The 20720-nt window shown below is 44.7% G+C and overlaps 1 protein-coding gene across 1 annotated transcript; it reads right to left on the bottom strand.

Annotated features, from left to right (window-relative positions):
• Window positions 1-5924: 5924 nt before the first annotated feature.
• On the bottom strand, window positions 5925-8121 carry DRD1 (dopamine receptor D1). The gene is made up of 2 exons (XM_010201548.2): window positions 8016-8121; window positions 5925-7294 (listed from the first exon to the last, which is right to left on the bottom strand). The coding sequence occupies exons 1-2, from the start codon at window positions 8119-8121 to the stop codon at window positions 5925-5927; spliced, it is 1476 nt and encodes a 491-aa protein (XP_010199850.2).
• Between the last annotated feature and the right edge of the window lie 12599 nt (window positions 8122-20720).

Raw genomic sequence — 20720 nt, 5'->3', positions numbered from 1 at the left:
AAGATAAATCAATTAATTCTGAAAATGTCAAAAGATTCTCTGATGATGGACAGAAAAAACACCTTTTGTTTCTCTTTTGCTTCTTGTTTGTTTGTTTGTTTTTTTAAATAACCCACAAACAGTTTTAGTTCTCTTGGGTGGTAACTGTTCCAACAGGAAGAAGTCCAGCTGATTCAATTGACATAACAAATATACGAAAGCAAATGTGTGAGTTATTTAGAGCAAAGCAAAATGTAAGTTAGCTGTACAAATCCTCTACCACAGACATTATTACAGATTGAAGTCTTTCACAGCCTGAAGGCAGAACTGTTCCTTAGCTGAGCATCTCAAGGCAACACCGAGAGCTCCCAGGCTGGACTATAATCTGGTGCCAGGGCAGAGGAGGCTGCACCCAGGGTGGCCCCCAAGCAAACATCAAATTCCTCACAGGACCAGCCCCATGGTGGTGCAGGGACCAGGTGGTGGTTTGGTCCTTGGATCTGGCTGAGGCAGGGCTGAGCCTGAGCTCTTCATCCATCTCCTCAAGCCATGAAGGATCACGGCGGGGGAGCGGAGGCGCAGGGATTCCCCAGTGTCACCATCCCCATCCATCTCACCAGGCCCACAGGGGCACAAGGCCCAGGATATCCCCTTGATCCCCATTTCCTTCCTGGGTGAAAACAACCCCATCCAGAGGGACGGAAACTGAAGCAATGCCATTGATACCAGCCATGTTATTTCAGTGTGCAGCCTGGAGCCCAGGTCAGCTGTTGCCGCTCCATGACTGGTAGCAGACTTTGCACCAACCTGCCAGTACCATCCGCCACCAAAGAACTGATGGGAATGTCCCTCCTGGAAAGGGGGAAGAGCAGCCTTGCAGGACCAAAAGAGAAACAAAAACAAAATAGAAAAGCAATGGCCATCAGCACAGCAGGGCCAGCAGCCTCTCCCTGTATTATTGCCCAGAGATTTTTCCCAGAAACAGAATAAAAACAGGCATGGCAGGAAAAAAAAGGCTATTTCATTCTAACCACAACTGTAAAGGTAACCAACATGAAAATAACCCTTGTATACTCAATTTACACTTCCAGCTTCAAAACTACATTGTAGAAACATGCTTTCAGTGGTGTTTTGGAAAGAGCTGTGCCTGGCTAGGGCAAGCAGCAGGTCCTGCAGCACGGGGCTCTGCAGATCTGTCTGGTGGCCACAGGTGCATTCCCAGCCTTGACATCTGAGGTAGGGAAGAAGCATCGCTGTGCAAACCCAGCAGCTGCCCACAGGGCTCAAGGAGGCAGCCAGAGAGCCCACACCTGCTTGCAAAGAGGGAATCAACACCAAGGCTCATGGCTGGAGCCTAAAAGATTGGTTCAGCCCACAGCTCACCTCTGCTGCAATACAACAGTTCAAGAACATCTCAGTTACATATTTTGGTTTTCTAAAAGCTGTGAAATACATACCATTGTTTATCTTATTCTTTAAGTCACATTCATTGCGTGGCCATATAAGTGTTATCAATAGGAACATATTCTACTGTCTTTATACCAAAACACTAAAGTATTTACTGGAATAATCTGCCTCTCAAGATACCAGTCAAAGCAGTCTTTGAGATTTCAATCAGATCTGTGTGGTTCTGAAAACTATTGATTTGAAAAAAAGCCGGGACTGGCTCCCAATAACCATGTTATTAAAACTGTACATCAGGAAAGGCATTTCCTCCTTTGTCCTCCATCTTTTGTATACTTTGTTCGGTTAGAAACCCAAACCAGCATAAAATGCTTGCCAAGGGAAGGGAGAAATGTATTCAGATTTTATCTAGTGATTACAGTTCATTTGTTGCAAACAGCTCCTTCATCAAGGCCATCAGGTGAATTATTAACCTCTTCCACCCACAAGCAGAAAAATACCTCCAGTCACAAGGAAGCAATGCAGAATAAATGGTTACACAGGTTATTTGCAGGCACATCAGAAAGGTGCAGAGCAAGGCTCACTCCACAGCACAAAATACTGCTTGGAAGGGGGCAAGGAAGGGAGGAAAGTGTCTGATACTTCTGAGGTAGACAAAGTGGCTGTCGTAGTGGGAGCAGTGACATCCTGGTGTCCTGGCACCTCGCTGCTTCTCGGTGGCTCTGTCTCTGCCTGGTCACATATCACAACACCTGGCAAGAAGGACACTCCTAGGGAAGTGCTGCACCAAAGTGGCCGTTGTCTCAGAGATGATGTTATTGCAAATGAACTTCTGCTGCTCTCATCCTCCAGAACAGCAGAGACGTTGTTGCCACCTGCTATCACGGAACAGTAAGCACTCCTCACAGGCTACTCGCAAGGTTACTCCAGCCAAACCTCACCAGTTAGCTCCCCGCTACCGGTGTGGGTCTGGCATGTCTCCAACCCCTGGGGTGCACCCTGACATTGGCATGACCAGTAGTTCCAGCAGACCATTGATTTCAAGCAGCTGAGGAGCAGGCGCAGAACAGGTAATACAGCTTCTGAGCAATTAATTCAGCACATAAATAGAGTAGCAGGTAGCAAGTACACACTGTTGTCCCTTCTGGTCACCCCTGACACTGATCTCCAGGCTCTGCAACAGGTAAGAGGCATTTCTGGGTGAAGGCTGTGGGAAGGAGATTCTTGACTGTGCTGGGGGTTTAGATTTTAATTTGGTCTTTCTCCCAAGCACAGGATTATTGGGGCAAATAAAGTCACACAGAGTGACAAAACAGCTCTGTCAGTGGTGGGAGGAAAGGCAGAGAGGTTAGGTAGTGAAACCCATACTGGAAAGGCTGGAAAATGAAAGAATAAATGGGGTATGCTGGAAAATGAGGATCAAGGCAAATTTGTGATGTTCTAAAACATATGTAAGAGAAAGGAGTCAGAAGAAAGAAATCATCTAAATACAATGAGAGATAAAACAACAAAATAAGTTCACCTAAGTGTTTCCCTAGCCCTGCCTTTAGCAGGGAGCCTGCCACACCAAAGGCAAGCACTCAGCAGCCATAGCACGTAGCACTTCACCAACCTCCACAGAGTCCCTCTGAAACTTGGGTCCATCTGCAAGGAGAGAAGTCCTGGGATGGCTCCTCATCACACTAGAGCAACCATTTGGTTTGGAATACAAATGATTCCCATACAAACTAGTACAAAAATAGCATCTTGCTTTACATAGTCTCCTTAAACGATGTTTTGTGTTTTGCTGTTATATCAGACTGCTGGCGATTTTGAAAATAAAAGCTCTTGAAGACAGATGAATTTGACTAAGCAACCCTAGAACTTCATCTTTGGCCTGTGTACTTTTTAAGAAGTAAAATGATTCCTCAAGGGAACAACAACAAAAAAAAACCCAACCATAATCAGGCATCAGCACTATGTAAAGAAATTTTACCCAAGATGCCAAGAAAGCCTGGAGGCAGATGCATCTCCCTGCTTGCCCTCAGACCTGCCACATTCACTGACCAGGGGAACTTGGCACTAAAGGAGAGGGAGTTGGACATCACTGCAGCTCATGTACCAACTCAGATCCCAGCTGCTCAATGGGTCATGCTGGTAATGTTAAAAGCAGAAGTGAATTTCAAAATGAATCTGCTGACAGAGGCAAAAGCAAAGTAGAGGGTTGCCACAAACAGAGGAGCACTGCAGAACCTCAGCTGCACCCAGCATCGCCTCACATCTGAAGCGATTCTGTTTGTTCCAAAAACCAGACGCTAGCAGTGGGGATGTGTCAGGCTTTGAAAAGTACTGCACAGCTTAAGGGGGAAAAAAGCACAAAAAAGAAGAAAAGGGAAGAATAAAAGAATGCTACAAACCAAGTTCACTTCTCTGTTACACCAAGGCAAAAAATCATTGATATAAGAGTCACCAGTAGGCTGATCTTTACAAATTTTAACTAGTCACATTAAAGCAAAGTGTGGTTGTTTTCAAATTGCGTTTACTGCTTCCAAATGTGAGTTTAGAGCATGGGCTCAGAGGTCTCTCAGTAGAGAGGACTTTCTCCTGCTTCTAATAAAAATTCCTATCTGCCTCCCAGATGTGGGTCCAAATAAAGGCAAATGGGAAAGGAGAAATCATCCTTGCCTTTAACACAATCCATACAACTGCTCAAAACCAGCATGTATTTAACAAATACAATGTAGATTGGTTTGTTTGACCTTCTTTTCACAAAATAATTTTATTATATGAAAGCAGCATACAGGCAATAAAATTATGAAAACATTCACAATACATAGATACACAGACCTGATGCAGGATGTATATAGTTCATTTTTTTTTTCCCCTCTCAGTTCTCTTTTCCTGACATTACATTTTGTTTGATATATGTTAGGAAAAAGTTGTTCCAAAGGGTATTTTCTCCCATTCAGAAAACAAATAGCTTTCTTTGAATGCTGTTGAATATTAACACCCAACGTTCCTGTTGCTAACATTCACGGATTGCTTTTGGCATTACAAAGGGAAAGCAGCAGGGAAGGACAATGGGAAAGTAGCAGGATTTTTTAATTAAACATTGGCAACTTTCTTGGAGCTCACAGGATATTTTTGAGGTGGGGGGGGCGGGCTGCAGTTCCATCCATATTTAGAAATGTCTTAATCCAAAAATGGTAATGAGGCACTATTCTGTATCAAATGGACTATTGACATGGCAATTACTAAAATGTAATGTCCTCCTAGTTTCCAAAGTAAAGCACTAGGTACCTCACTTTTTAATTCTGACCGTGATACAGTAACAGACAGACAGCATGGCCCTGGTGGTACTGCAATAATACAAATGATAACAAGGTTTGGCATGTTTACTACCATTATAACCAATTGTGTTCATTCAGAAAAGATATCCAAGACTTGAAATAAGAAAAGTCTGAGAAAGCTGTTTATCTTACATAAATACAAAACATTATGTACTAAGAATTGTTATCTAAGAAGCTTTTCTTCTCGAATTGGATTCCTCTTAAGGTTGTAATCATATTTAAGGTATTTACAGATCCACAAACTTGACATTCTAACAAAGTCTTTGTAACATGAAACTTCTTAAAAATAAATAGCAGCAATTTCTTGTATTTCTATAAGGGAAGAGAATTCACAACTCAGTCAACTCTGGTCCTATCCTTTGAAAGAAAGAAATTCCACTTTAAAAAAAAAAAAAAAGCCCACAAGCAAAAGAAATCAGCACAGCATTGCTTTTGATGATTCCTTCATTTCTTGCTGAGCTTCTTAAGATCCCTTCATTCCCCCTACCGGCTCTCCAGACTATCAGAGCTTGTAATAAAGTGCTGACTGGTTGACTGGCCAAAATGCTGTTATGACACTTCAAAAATATCCCATTATTTAGACGTCTTAAATAACATAAATAAAGCTAGATCTGTTATAACATATGAAAAATATCCATTTAAAACAATAAATAAATAAAATCAATATCATCATGTTACCTCCGAAACCTTTAAAAATAACCGTTCTCATTATAAGGCTCAATTATTTGTCAGAAATAATTTTAAGAAGGCATCTACCTACCTTTACAATCCCTCAGTCTTTAATTAGGACCTGTTAACACCCACTATCACAAGCAATCTTTTGACTTCTAGTAAACATTAATCTTTAAACGCTCCACATTTATCTTTTGCCTCATTTTAAGTTGAAATTGGTTTCTCTGTGTGAAGAAGAAGCAACATTTTCTTTGTCACTGCACTGAATCTAAATTTGTGTGCTTTCCTCACAATGAGCAGTACAGTTTGATATCCTTCTTCAACTAATTTTCAGTATCTCTTTCTGTTTATTGTATAAAATGTTACATTTGCTTTGAATGCCAGGAAACTTAATTCTGGGCTTGGTGTACGTGTGTTTTTCTCCCTAGACCTTAGTTTCTCACCAAAAAACTCTTGTGTATCTTTTTTTTAAAAAACAAAAATAGAAAAAAATATTATTACAGTAAACACCATCAGGTCTTGCTCATTAAACCCTACTGCTCAGGTTTTATGCTGCCCATTTTGTGTAATGGGATTGATCTTCTCCAATGAAACATCAGCTTCATAATCCAAGATACCCGACAGTGCTGGAGACATTTTCTCCAACGTCTTAGACAGTTCGCCCTCTTCTTCCTTTTTGAGAGGTTCTTCTTCTGGACAGATAATTGCATGTGGGATCAGATACACCAGGTTAGACTCTTTGGGGCTGGAACCTTTGGGCTCGTGCTGGCTAGAAAAAACAACTGCTCCATTATTGTTGATACTAACAGTCTCTATAGCATTGCCAGACATAGGGCAGAGCCTGTAGCATCCCAGCAGAGTTGAAAATGCCTTGCGGAAATCAGCATTGAAGGCATAAATTATGGGGTTGAGGGAAGAATTAGCCCATCCAAACCAAATAAAAACATCAAAAGTGGTGGAATTAATGCAGAAAGCTTCTGCTCCCTTGGATGGTTCAGTAGGCTCACAGAAGGGAATCATGCAGTTCAATACGAAAAATGGCAACCAGCAGCACACAAACACTCCCATGATGACTGACAAAGTCTTTAAAACCTTTGTTTCCCTCTTGAAGGACATTTTGAAGTTGCTCTCTGGTTGCTGGCAGTCCATACTGCTTCTGTTGCCACTCGTGTTCTGGCAGTTCTTGGCATGCACCGCCGCTCTCTCCAAAGCTGAGATGCGTCGTATCTGCTTCTGAGCAATCCGGTATATCCTCGTGTAAGTTACTATCATGATGGCCACAGGTATATAGAAGCTAATGAGAGAAGAGGAGATGGCATACATCCTGTTTAGGCTAGAATCACAGTTGTCCGTGCTTGCACCTTGTAAGCTGGCATTCAGCTCCAAAATGTTTGTGGTTGTAGCCTTGTGCCAGTTCAGCTGCACGGGGATGAAGGAAATCAACACAGACAAAGTCCATGCCACACTGATCAGGATGAAGGCTGCCTTGGGAGTCATTTTTCTCTCATACCTAAACGGGCTGGAGATGGCCCAGTATCTGTCCACACTAATGACACAGAGATTTAAGATGGAGGCTGTTGAGCACATAATGTCAAAGGCCACCCAGATGTTGCAAAATGAACCAAAAGGCCAGAAGCCGGCGATCTCTGCCACGGCTTTCCAAGGCATAACCAAAACTGCCACTAAGAGATCTGACACGGCCAAGGAGATGACAAAGAAGTTGGTCACCTTGGACCTGAGGTGGCGAAACCTAATGACAGCTGCACAGACCAGCGTGTTTCCCAGCAGCGTGGAGAGGATGAGCAGCGAGAGGAAGCAGCCCGTGAGGATCCGAAAGGAAGAGTCTCTTTCCACCAGCAACCCTTCCCCATCCATAGTGGTGTCGTTCCAAGTCATAGTTTCTCCTGAGGGAAAATCATACCATGATTTTCATGATGACATCAGCCCCTTTCTTTGCAGAGATCAGAGCCATCAGATGTCCATTAATTACTCATCACCAAACAGACCAAAGGTTCTTTCTTACGGTCCCTTTACCCTGGGATGGACTTCACACACTTTGGATCATCCTGAACAACACTGAAAGCTCTTTGAGCAGCAACTGAAAATGCACAGACACAGTCTACCCTACAGACTGTTTTTTTAAGCAATCCCTTCTGAAACGCAGTGCACCACCCCAGCATGAAGTAGCCTAATTCAGACAGCTCACCTGCAAACGTTCTGCTGCTGTTCTCTGCACAAATATACCCCACAGACAGGAAAGCAATCACTTTTCCATGCTTGCATATATTCACACTTAAATAGGCTATTGATTGAGTGTTTCCAGTGTCCGTTGCACTAGCCCTTCACATTTACTGCAGCGTACTATGCCAGATGCTTTTCCCCTAGTTTTCTAAACATCTCCCTGATGAAACACTCCATCCTTCCTCCTCCATACACTCCTGTTACAAAAGGCATCAGTTCTCTGCTTCTGGGCAGCATCAGAATGTAAATCTTCACGTTGTTTCAAATTGGTTTACACTCCTGAGATACAAAAAGAACATACAGTGGGTGTGTTTTAAAGGTTTTCAGTAAGAAGTAGCTCAGGTTACTTAGTTTTATTTAAACAAGAAATGCTAGCTCCTACCTTTCACCTCTGATTCTCTGTTTGCTCTGGGATGCAAGGCTGTCTCTTCTCCTCTTTTAGTTTTGGAATTGCATAGCAAATCTTATATACAGAACCAACACAGAAACACCGCATCACATCTGGCGTTTGTTGTGTGGGGTTTTTTTTTCCCTGAAAGAGCAAATTGGCAGAGGAGAAGTAAAAACAGGAGCAGGCAGAGTCTGACCATCAGGAGTTAGTTTTAAAGGAAGCAGCAGGTCTGAGCTGCCGGACCGTGCATGACGGACCCTGTCGACGTGTGCTCAGCCTCCTCCATCCCACTGCCCCTTCTGATCACTCTGCAAACTTTGCTGGCCGGATCAGTCCCAGTCGCACTTTGTACATCCCGTCGAAGTGGCACGTCAGGGTAAATCATCCCAGGCAAAAGGCACAGTATTCCTAACACTGGCAAGAGTGGAGTCCCAGGTCTTTCTTCTGTCGTTCACTGGAAGGAGAAAGAAAGGCGAGAGAAGGAGAAGGACCTGAGTGACCTCCCCTCGGCCACGAAGCAGGGTGCCCGCATCGGATTCCTCTTGCAACGGGGACAAGTCACTTCAACACTCCACTGTCAGGTTATAGCTCTCCGTAACTACCCTGCAGTAATCCCACCTCCTGCTCAGCGGGGCAGCGCTCCAGGGATAGGGTCCAGATTTCACCATGCTTTTCCCCTCTCAGAAAAGCGCGGGCGGAGGCAGCTCCTCAGACTCTCCCGCAGCCTGCCCCGGGCCGCGCATCTCCGGTGCCGGGGGCGACGCCGGCAAAGGCTTTCTTCTGCCCGGGGCAGGGCTCGGCAGCATCGCCCTTCCAGGAAAGGTCTGTCTGCCTGGCGTCTCCGTCCTAAAGGATTAAGACAAGGGAAAGACAGACATGGAGGCACCCAGCGGGCAAAAAGCAACCCCCTTTCTCCTCCTCTAGCATCTTCGGTCGGGTGCAGCTTCTTCTGGGCAGCCTCTCCCCGATTTTTCTGCCTTCCTGGAGAATAACGTCCAGGCCAGCAGCGCCGAAAGGCAAAGCCAGGCTCCGGGGGCGGCTCTCCTGGAGTTTAGCGCAAACGGGATTACTTTGCCCCGTTCAGAGCTCCGGGGAGCTGCGGGATGCCTCGGCGCCGCGAGCCAGCTCAGTTCAATGAATTGACGCGGAAAGTAAGTACCGGCACCTAACTCCGGGCCGGGCGATGCTCAGGGGGTGGGCAGGGCAGCACAGGGCACGCTCGGGAAAAGGGGTGGGGGGAGATGCCGTCCGGAACCCCCCTCCCGGCAGAGCGGGGAAGGGGCGGCAAGGACGGCGCTAGCGCGGGCGCGGGGCGGGCCGGGGCCGGCCGCGGGGCTGCAGCCGGGGGCGCGGGGCGGGCCGGGGCTCCCGGCGGTGGGGCTTGAGCCGGGGCCGCGCCGCCTCCCCGCCGCCCGGCGCAGCCGCGGCCACCGGGCTCCCTCTCCTGGGCGGCCGCGGCCCCGCGGAGGCGACCGCCGGAGCGCACGGCAGCCGCGACGGGCAGCGCTGCGCCGAGGGGCTTCGCGTCCCTTCCCTCTCCGGGCCGGGCGAATTTGAACCCGGGGCTCGTAACACGCGGAAGGCATCGTTATCCCGGCGGAATCCCCGAGCCCGGGTTCCCAGCGGTGTGTGGCTGCCTAGGGACCCGCATTCGGAATGACTTGGCGAGGGGAGAGCATCCTGACCGGCCTTTCGGACTCTCCGGCTGGCAGCTGCGGAGTTTCGGGCAGAGGGGGTGTCTGCATATGAAACCGCCGCCCGCTGCGCGCAAAAGTCTGTCATTCCCTTCAAAACGTGTTTTCTCCTTTGCAAAAATCCTCGCGGTTTGGGTAGCAAGCACCAAAACCAGAGAGGTTATGTTTGAAACCCTTTTCCCCTCCAAAAAGGTTTTTCTTTCTTACCTTAGCCCCAACAGGCAACAAAAGGTGAACATGCTAATGTGCAAGTTGCTGCCTTTGCATGGGGATCTCGCTTTAAAAAAGAAAATCCGAAAACAAAGATAAAAGATATCATGGGCTGGTTAAAAACCCCCTAAAAGAACAAATAAGCTCACTAAGTTGTCAAGATAAATTTCATGGGGTTCAGCATTAGTGGAGTTGCTTTCCTGCCATCTATAATTTTTCATAATGTCAGTTAAAGCAGATACAGTGCTAAGCTAACCTTGACTAGCTAACTGAAGCACTTGTTTTCCTTCCCCTCTTCTCTTTTTTAACTGCTTCTCAGCAAGTTCCCGATCCCTGCTTTTTATTATCCTGTCTTTTAATCATCATTCCTCCACAGAGGAGAGTGAAAACAGACAAGAAAATTAACCCTGTGCTATTTGGTAATAGAGATCTCTAATGAAACTCACTGTGAGATTTCTGTTCTCCTGTTCTTCTTAAAGCACAACACAGATGAGGTTTACTGTGGGATACTTACCTTCTGAAAATGTAGCACGCTCATCTTTCTCAGCAGAAACCCCAAGCTGAGGGGAACGTCGCCTGCATAAGAAATCACAAAGCCCGTTTGATTTTATTTGCAACAACTTCCAGAGGCTCCCCCAAAATGTGTCGCTACCACAGCCATCCTGGAGTATTCCAGGGGAAATCACAACTCCAGAGTACACACACAGCACAATTTTCGAGGCGTACTGGAGAGAAATGCTGAGGTACGCACTGCAGAGAAGGGAGCAGTCTGCTCTCAGTCGTCTGCTTATCAGATGCAGAAACTCTTTGTTTCAGTTCATTTTTTGCTAGGGAGTAGCCTGTCCTGGGGACAGGACTGGATTCACCATTGGCACACCCTGATGCTGCACACAGGGGTGAGGGTCTAAAACTTGTGTTTGAAACTGATATGGAATAAAAACACCTTTTAGCTTACTACTCACTTCTTACTCGTACAGCAGCCTGTAAGAATCTCACGGTCCTTATTTGTACCTGTTTCAGAAGACAGAACCTCTCTTCTGTCTCATCTCCGAGTTTATGTGATCAGCTCTGGGATGAACGTGATGCCTGGCTCAGCTGAGACCATACTAGTGGAGCAAAGCCCCTTCAACAGCTCTGCAGGTTTCCAACAACAGCATTTCGTGCAAGGAACCCTGCTGTACTCATTTGTCACTTCAGCTAACTTGTAAGCTTTTAAAACTTTCATGACTTAGTAGTCATACCCAGGTGAGGAACAAATGCAAAATCTATTAAAACCCCATTATTTTTTTAGGTAAATTTAGTGATGGGGTTAGGCAGATGATTGACATGGCTCTGGCAGCCAGTTACACAAAGTATAGGGTGAATTTTCCTTTTGCTGCTCTCTGGCTAACCTGCCTCCGGCCAGCACAAGAAGGATCAGCTCTCATCCAGGTCAGGACTTGCCAAAGCTGCCAGCAACATGACAACAGTGCAAGTGTTTCTCAAAGATTCAGAAACAAGCACAGAGCTTGTTTAATTCTCCCTGGGTGCTGACATAAACCAGCTGCTTAATTTAATTTAATGCTTTTCATTCACTACTTACCAATGCTGGAATCAAAGCAATGCCCAGCAAAGGCAAGCTTTTGTGTCTCTGTCACCACCCTGAGAGGCACATGATTTTCCCAGGGGACTGCAGCTGGAGAAAGCTCTACTTGGTCCATATGAAGATTTGAAAATATAAACACCAAGTAGCACCTTTATCCAAACAATCTTCATCCAAAAGAACAATTAGCTACTGGAAAATCAAGTTGAACAAAGTCCAGATCTTGAATTCAGAGATAAAACATGCTTTAATCTACAAAACAGTGCACATTCTAGAGCTGGAGAAAAGCAGCTTAATTTACAAAATAATATTACAGTAGGTGGATACAAACTGTACTCATGTCACTCTTGGGATGACTTGTGGAGTCTGTATGTATGGGATTTATTAAACATGAAATCAGCTGAAGCACTTTAGCAGCAATAACATCTAAAAGATCTGTCAGGTTTCTAAATAACTGGTTATACTAATAAGCTAAGATAACTTTAGCTTCAGTGCAACCTTGTTGGGAAAATCAATGGTTCCTGGAACAACAACTATGAATACCCTTAAAGATCAGTGAAGCACACTAGTTAAATGGATATTATCACGTTGGGCATTGCACAGGGAAAACTGCAGTATTGAACACAAAAGCAGAGAGCAAAGAATAGCAGCAGAAAAAAAAGCCTATTACTTTGCTGTTGTATCTCCATATATATATATATATCTCCAAGGTTCTCAAGCTCATTCTTGAATGATACAGGTCCACTAGCAAGGAGAAAGGCTCAGTGAGAAAAATTATTTCTAGTCCTCAGACACTGACAACAAGTGGCCTAATCATGCAGTATTGAGTGTGGGCACTTTTTTTCTCCTCTGTAGATTATAGGCATGTCTGTCTGCAGCTGGACCTTTGTGTCTGGGGGATTCAGTAGATTGATCTCAAAAAGCACGACGGTGTCCTTGTGAAGGTCGACTTTTTTAACTACTCCCATTGGTAACTAGTGCACAAAGCATTCCTGGGTATCAGGTCACTGGTGAAGCATGTGCAGAAGTCTGGACAGTGACAGGGAGCATGAAAATGCAGAACACCCAAACAGAAACAGCATGCATGGAAGCCTACATTTAAATGACACATTTGAGGCAGCAGCAGAGCTGCACATAAAGAGTAATGGAAGGAGAGTATACATGGAAAGGATTTGTTGGGCAGTGCTGCTAGTTCCCTGGGTCTGGAGCTCATGTCCCGGGTACAGGGTGCTCTCAAGGCAGGACCAGGCACTGCTGCTCCTCTGGCATCTCCCCTCTCTGGTACACTGATGATTGACCATCAGAGCACACCTCCATCCCTGGGCCACAGTGGAAGAAAGCTGCAGAAAGGATTTCTGCTTTGTGGCAGTTCAGGCAGCAGACCTTCTAAAAGCAGCCCTATATCTGCAGAGCTCTGCACACACGAGCTTTAGGAGGGGTGGAAAACTATCATCTGATTGATTGTAGAGGGAAAGAAGTGGTGTTGTGCATCTGTTCCCCCTCTTGCTCAAAGCATATCCAGCCTCTATTCTCCTTTCCTTCTCTCACCAGTAATCCCTCTCTACATTTGCAGTGCAAAACCCGAGCAAAGCTGGTTGGTTTCAGCTGCAACCCCCAGATTTTGCAACAAAACAGCAGGTTTTATAGAGAAGTGGAAGGCAGGAGAGAAAGAGAAATGCCAAACCTGTGGCCATAGGTCTGAGCAGAAGTTGTCATCTAAGTAGTCCCCAGCCTCCTGCCGTGCAGGAGCCATGGGTAATTTCAGCTTGGTGTGATGCTGCCAGTAACTCTGTTATTTAAGCGGCAGAGCTCATGCAGTGACTTTTTATGGGATTTTTCCAGTTCCACCAACTCACTCCCACAAGACCAGAGAAAGAAAAGTTTTCCATAACAGACACTTGGAGTGACCCTTCCTCTTGCAGCTCGACTGGCTCTGTTAGAGCAAAGGCCATTACTGGATCTTAAATCACTCTGGAAATCGCTCAAGCAGGGAAGCCTAAAATTTCCCCCCTTCTCTTTCTGGTATTTCCATCTGCTACAAATACAGGGTAGGAGAGGGATTACTGCCCTGCCAACACTTCCCTCCAGAGTGGGTAGGGAGCCAAACTGCAGAGGTTGATGAGAATAAATTATAGCAGAGTGGAGAGCTCTAAGGAAAGAAAAATGCTTCCTCCAACTGCCTTGTCCCTGCGGCACAGCAGAGAAGTGCCAGGAAATCCACAGCAAATCAACAAGACCCCTTCTTTAGAACCTGTTCTAAACCAACAAGTACAAAATACCTCATTTCTGGTCGTTTCACCAACAAATGTAGACCACCAATATACAGCTGAATTTTCCATTTGAACCCATGTATGTAAAAACCCTACACAGCTGATTTCTGAGGATGTGCTGTATGAAATAGCACGTAGACTAGTAAGTCGACACAAACATACAGACTGGACCATTGCTTCCCAATTTATGCTTTTATTTGCATATGCATATTTTATTTTAGTACTACCTAGCTGATGTTTTTTTCTTTTTCACTCCACACTGGACAGACATTTTAAGCCTTCAGAAAAAAAATGAATATGTGAATCAAAAGAAAAGTAACAGAAAAATATGACAGCACTTTTAATGTTAAAGATGGCTTTGACATACTAATTAGTACCTCAGAAATGAAATAAAGCCAGGGATACAGAATGATTCATTAGTATGAAATTAATCTGAGAAATAATTAGTTCTGAGTGGATGGATAAAAAGAGTACAAATAGACAGACTAGCAGCAAAACTCTTCACAGATGAGTGCGACAGTGATTTCTAGCAACAGTGGATGAGACTGCAGATAATACAATTTTCTTAGCAGATGGCTTGGTAGGTGGCACTCTCCCCTCCTAAAATGGTGTTGCAGATTTATTCCCAAACTGCATGCCAGCATAAAATGGATCCTTCCCTGTATTCCAGCCCCTGATTGATGGATGGAGAAGAACTGTTTATCTTATACCAGCAGATTTCTGTTGTTTTCAGGTGCACAATGTGTGATGATGAAGAGTGTGCTTGGTACCTACAGGAGCCCATTGCCTCTAAAAGTTAGTGGAGCAAGTAAGCAGTAGTTTGCACAATGGATGATTATTAACTCCACATTATCACACATTCAGGATGGTCCAGTTCCACAGTCTTTCCATCAGCAGGCCACAAGTCCCTGAATTAAAGATAATTAGGCTAATACTTACCAAAAAAAAAAGAAGTCAATACTGCACAGAGCATCACTTCTTACTGGTAGCAGAGACTGACAGAAGCATTTCTCTCCTGCAGCGCAGGGAGCCGTAGAAGCAGGCAGCTCTGCCAAGGCTCTCTGCAAAGGAGGTGGCCCCACAGAGCCCATGCAGGTGGTCCAGCTATGGTAGGCAGGGTCAACCAGCAGTCCAGCAATGAGCAGACCACTACAAATGTCCCAGTCCTGGAGCTCTGCTGTCTCAGGCAGTGTTTCTCCTCTGCAGCTCCCTGGACAACCCAGCTGCTGTTGCGACATTGCCACTGTACCAAACCAGAGTCTCACCTTCAGGTTCTGTGATTAAATTGTTCTTAGAGGCAAGATGCTAATTGTCAAAGTCCTTACCAGATCACAATCTGGGCTTGGTGGCAATCAGAAATATTCCACCAAGTTCAATAAAACACTAGAACGATATTCCAAACACGAATCTACAATGAGGTCTAAGCTTTGGGCTGCTTCACTCCTCCTTTTGAAAAACTCAGAGATCTGACTGGATTATCCCAAACTATAATATAATCCCAAATCCACTTTCACCCTAGTTCATCCATGTCTGTTTTTCTGTGCCAGCCTCGGTGCCTGTCCCACTACATCAGGCAGGACTGTTTCATTCCAGCATAAGCAACGTCTCCCTCTTTGCAGCTTGCCTCGATGCCCTTGGCTTTTCCCTGCCCTGTGTTGCGAAGACTTGTCACTGTGACAGTGTCTAACAGATAGTACTTTCCCAGGCTGCAAATGTTCCCTAAGTTTCATCATCCATTTATGAAAATCTATCTCAAGGTCAAGGACTTTTCAAGACAGCAAGTTCCCCCTGCTCTCTTCCCGCTGCCCAGGGCTGGGCTTAGTGTAAGTTAGGGCTCAGCTCCAGCAACACAGGCATTCAATATCTCTTCTTCAGCTCAGCAAACCACTGAGGAGAGGTTAAAATTAGCTGTATCTTCTAGGTACCAGTTAAATTTCAGGAAAGGCTATGGGATCTGACTCTCTATTTTGTGGTTTCACTTTTTTCCACCATTCTCTACAGAGGTTGATTTTCTCCTGTATTTTTCTCAGTATTACTTCCTCAGAGCTTCCCCCAGGTCTGTAGGAGTTAGAGGATATACAGCTCAACCAGGAATTTTCCACTGTTTTTTATTATTATTATTTTTCTACATACTCATAGGAATTTCACATGCTCTTCTAGGATTTTCCCAGTCTTCTCTGGGAATGCTCCTTCCAGCTTTCTAGGAATTTCCACCCCTCCTCCAGGAAATTTCATACGTTGTTCCATGAAACCTTCCTATTGTTTTCCAAGTATTTGGAAATTCCTAATTACTAGGAATTTACATTTGCCACCTGGGAACTTCCAGCTGCTTTCAACACATTCTTAATGCTCTTCTAGAAACTGCCCTGCCGCTTTCTAGCAGTTGTGTACTATTTGTAGGACTTCCCTTCTGCTTTTCAGGAGTTCCCTTCTGCTCTTTACAATTTTCTCACAGCTTTCTAGGAATCATGCATTTCTTTCCAGGATTCCTCCATTACTTTATAGCAATTCCTTTTTACTTCACGAGAGATTTCTTCCAGCTTTCTAGGAATTTGTAGCCAACTTTCTCAGCATTCACATTTTGCTTTCCTGCAGTCCACCTCCTCCCTCCAGTTTTCTAGGAATTCAATTCTCCTTTCTAAGAATTTTCCATATTTTTTTCAGGAGTTCCCTGGAGGTTTTTTTAGGACTTTCCTACATTTTCTTGACATTTTCCATACCTTTCTAGGTATTCCCTGCTTCTATGAAGCTCTCATTGCTCTCTAGGCATTTCTGTCAGCTTTCCAGGTATATTTACAATGCTGTGGCACGATGTCAAGCATTGTTCCATGCAGTTTCTGCTGTTGCATGCTGTCTCGTGATGAAAAAAACAATGTCAGGCCTGGTTGTAGCAGTTGTGAGATCCTGTGACTGGTGTCTGTACCCTGCAGGATGGTGCCACACCTCCTCTTGTTCCCATATTACATCCATAGCTGCATATTGACATCCCAGCTCAGTCTGCCTAGCCAAGTGTCTTGTTGCTGACAGCAGCTGGCACAGGTGCTTCAAGATATGAATGATTTCAGGAGAGGCATTTCTAAAGTAGCCATATCAGAGGAAATGGCTTCTTAAACCCTTTGAAAGGCTGGTTTATCCCCTTAAACCTAGCTTTATGTCACTTCTAAATGCAGATTAGCTTTTCATATTCATTCCCTTGAAGTCTTATCTGATATAACTATGCATTTAGATAAACAGGAAAATTGGGTAGGCATTAGTTTAGCTTGGCACAGTATAGTATGTGTAACCTAAAATTAGGTTCAAGCATTGCAGATGGAGCCAAAACCTTTAACTTACTTTGTCAGTAATCCGTTATCAGCTTATATAAGGGTTTCACTACACTTTATATTGCCAAAAAGTGTAGCGTTGTCTGTTTGAAGGAATTTCCCTAGATAATAGTTCATTCATTATCAGCTCAAGCTGGGAAAATAGGGTAGTGGTTTTGGGTATCCTAACACAGACTTGCAGGAATCCTCAGCTCATTTAGAGAAACAATCTTTGAACTTATGAGCACGCCTCAGACTGTCCTCACTTCCCTTCCAGTCTGAGGTTTGGATTTTCTACATAAAATTAGTGTACAGTAAGTCAGTAGACCATAGGAAATGCTGTACATACATGGTACACCTCACCCGGTATTCTGCTCCTGATAGGGAAACCCAGTACAAAGCCTTCACAGCCACTTCCCATCAAGAGATAATGAATAGTTCCCAGAAATGTTGCTGGCTTCTTCTGGCAGACCCCTGATAACAGTCAGCTTGATGCCAAGGCCAGTTCCTAACACCGTCTTCCAGAGCCAGCAGCTGAATACATCCCAGTTTCTTGCACTGCACCTCCAGGACTGTCACCACACATCATTTCCCACCTACTCTACAACTATTTTTTTCATAGAGCAGAAAAGTCTTGACATATCCCACGCTTGCCTTTACTCCTGTTGACGGCACTGTTTATGAGCCAAGGTTGTGGAAAACCTGGTCCTGCAGTGCCACTCACTGGACATTCCTGTTAATAAAGCACAGCAGCTCAGCGGTTTTCTCAGTTGATTCCCAGTGTCAATTTGAAATTACAAAAAACATTAAAAGTATCAATGTCCGGTGTAAATATTGTTAATACAGGAAAGCTTGAGGAAATCAAATACAGAAAAGCTCATTTCTTAGATGAGGCAGTAACTGCAGAGGAACAGAAATCCTCCTCTTCTGGTCAGCGTAGGAAAGAATTTGCCCCACGATAGTCCAGGAATTCCTCCAGGTAGAAACATGCAGATGGTTAAATTCATCCCTAGTTCAGCAAATGCAGAGGACTGAATGTACATCTGGAGGCCTGCAGGAGTCTTATTAATATATTCCATGGCAAATTCTTCAACAAGAGCTGAGATAGGGCTTATTTGATTAATCCAGTCATAGCCTCTAGGCACATGCTTTCTGCTTGTACCATGAGTACTTTCACTGTAATTTAACCAGTGAGATACTACACTCTGTATGAACCTTTAAGAAAACACATATTGAGCTTACAAAATGGGGCACTGACCAAGCTACATGGACTGGTTGCATGAGACAGTGTGTGTAGAAAACTTTTAGGGGGACCAAGACTTTTGAAGAACAAAGAAACAATACTCAGCTGCAGATCAATATGCTCCAAACCACATCCTGGGGTCTGTCCCTCCTGATCTTCCATGGCAGAGAGGTGGCTGGAGAACACGGCAGCCCCTCCACCCCACCCACCTGACCTTCCTGCCTATGAAGGGCATGGCAGGATTGGTACGCCGGGTCTCACCTCAGAATGGAAGCAGGATCAAGCCAAAACACGCATCTGAATCTGGGAGATGGCACATGCTCCTGGATTCTGCACTTTTCAATACAGCCAAAAAATATTTTCATGTGAAAATTAGTAGAGGCAAAAAATAAAAGAGTGCACACATAGCCAGAGGTCAGATATTCTTTATGGCTACCTACATTCACCTATTTGCCTTCCAGTATTGTGGCTCATGAGCAGTTGCTGTTGGTTGGTGGGAGTCACGTCCAGACTTTTCAGCATTCATGAAAAAAAAAATCAGGCTTGTTTCTCAGCAATGGGAGAAAAAACTAGTCTAGTGATAAAGAAGTTTACATAGCTGTTCTACACTGAGTACAGAGCAAATTATTAACTTGGGAAATGAACGTGGTTTTCCATGTAGCAACTCAGAGAAAGAATGTAGGTATTAATATATTTGCATTAGAGTCTGCAAGCAGAGTTTCTCTTGCCATGTACAGAAAAGACCATATGTGGTTTTAAAACAGATTAACAAGTTAGCATCTTTGGGATACAAGAAAATGATTAGAGACAGGAAACACTAGTCCTCAGAATGTAAGCCATAGTGGTTAGCCTTGATGATCTTAGAGGTCCCTTCCAACCCAAACGATTTTGTGATTCTATATACCACAGTACCACTTATACCCACAGACAACTAATTTATTCCTGTGCTTGACATCCAGCTGCCTCCAGTTTCTGAGATGTCCTTTCTGCTCAGTCATTGCAGTGTTTATAACAACAAGTGTTAGGGCTGGATATACCATCAAAGATCTGTCAGTGGTCATACAGACTACGATCTGCCTGATAAGATTAAAGAGAACTAAACACATTAGCAGTAAAGTACAGAAATGGTGAACAAATTTTGTCATGCAAGAAAAATGCAGTGCAAGTGTATCGGTGCCAGGTTTTACTCTTTCATGATGGAACCTCACCTGGTATATTTGCACCTGCAGCTGTATATATATGTATGTATATGTACAACCTTAGTTGTGGAGCTATGGGGGAAACAGATAGGTGGACATCAGAGATTTAATGTATCTGTGTCAGAACAAAAGTGTAATCCTGAATTTTCATTGAAATAAGTAAGACACCGCTGTGTCTGAATATACTTTCCCCCATTCCCAAAAGACAAAATCAGCTATAGGATAAGACCAGCTCATGTGTTGCACTTATAACACTATCAGACTTAGGCATTAATGTGCCAATTATTGAAAGGTATGTTAGGAATCATGTATGTGCATCTATCACCATGTTTGTCAGGAAGCTGGGCTGGAGAAAGAATAGAAACAGTTAATTGAGTATCCTTAATAACTGAGTAATCCTAATTGTTTTATTTATCAAATGACTGCACATCTAATCTCAGAGAAGCTATTTGTTGGAGGTTATAAAGATAAAATGTGAGTTGACCATAATTACTTAAAAGGAAAGAGATGCTCTGACATCCATTCTCAGCCTGCTGACAAAATGAAAGACCCGTGCTTATTTGACATCTTTAAGGCAATATACCCAAGAAAGTTCTCATTAGCTGGAACAGATTTCATAGAATGCATTGTTTTGGGGCTTTTTTAATTCTTTTTAGGATTAGGAGCTAGGACTACATTATTTTTCAGAGGGGTCTTTCACTGTTGTTCTCTATTAACATCTCCCCGTCCCTGGTTGTTTTATGCAATACATATTAAAGCCGGAGTGATGAAAATGAGATAGCCGGTCCAAATCCACCTTTGCTGACCCAGCTGCCTCCGGGCCCCGGCCGCCCCGCTCCCGAGGCTGCTCTCGCTGCGGACAGACGGACCATCCATCCGGCCCCGGCCCAGCATCACCGACCTGCCGCGGAGACGGCCACTAACACTCCCCGTAACTGTTCCGACAGCTTCTCTTTCGTTAACTAGAAAAGTCGTTTCAGGGCCTGAGCTGACTCCACAACGTTCCGGGTGCTCAGCAGAGGCACCGCCGCGCCTGGAGGCGCGGGAGGAGCCGCCCATGTCTCGGCAGCACGGGCTCCTATGGGCTGCCAGGTCACCCCGGGCTCCTGCAAGCTGCCAAGTTACCCGAGACGTCCTCAGACACGCGTCCGCAGGCAGCGGGAAGCCGAGTGGGCGGCCCCCGGCCGCCTGCAGCGGACCCAGC

The sequence above is a fragment of the Colius striatus genome, chromosome 9, assembly GCF_028858725.1.
Source record: "Colius striatus isolate bColStr4 chromosome 9, bColStr4.1.hap1, whole genome shotgun sequence".
In the NCBI taxonomy this organism is placed as follows: domain Eukaryota; kingdom Metazoa; phylum Chordata; class Aves; order Coliiformes; family Coliidae; genus Colius; species Colius striatus.
Note: the sequence above shows the minus strand (reverse complement) of the source record. Positions and strands in the feature narration are given on the sequence as shown.

Coding starts and splice junctions, on each gene's coding strand:
- DRD1 (XM_010201548.2), bottom strand. CDS start 8,121: ATGCGGTGTTTCTGTGTTGGTTCTGTATATAAGATTTGCTATGCAATT. Junction 7,295..8,015: donor AGAGCAAACAGAGAATCAGA/GGTGAAAGGTAG, acceptor GGTATGATTTTC/CCTCAGGAGAAACTATGACT.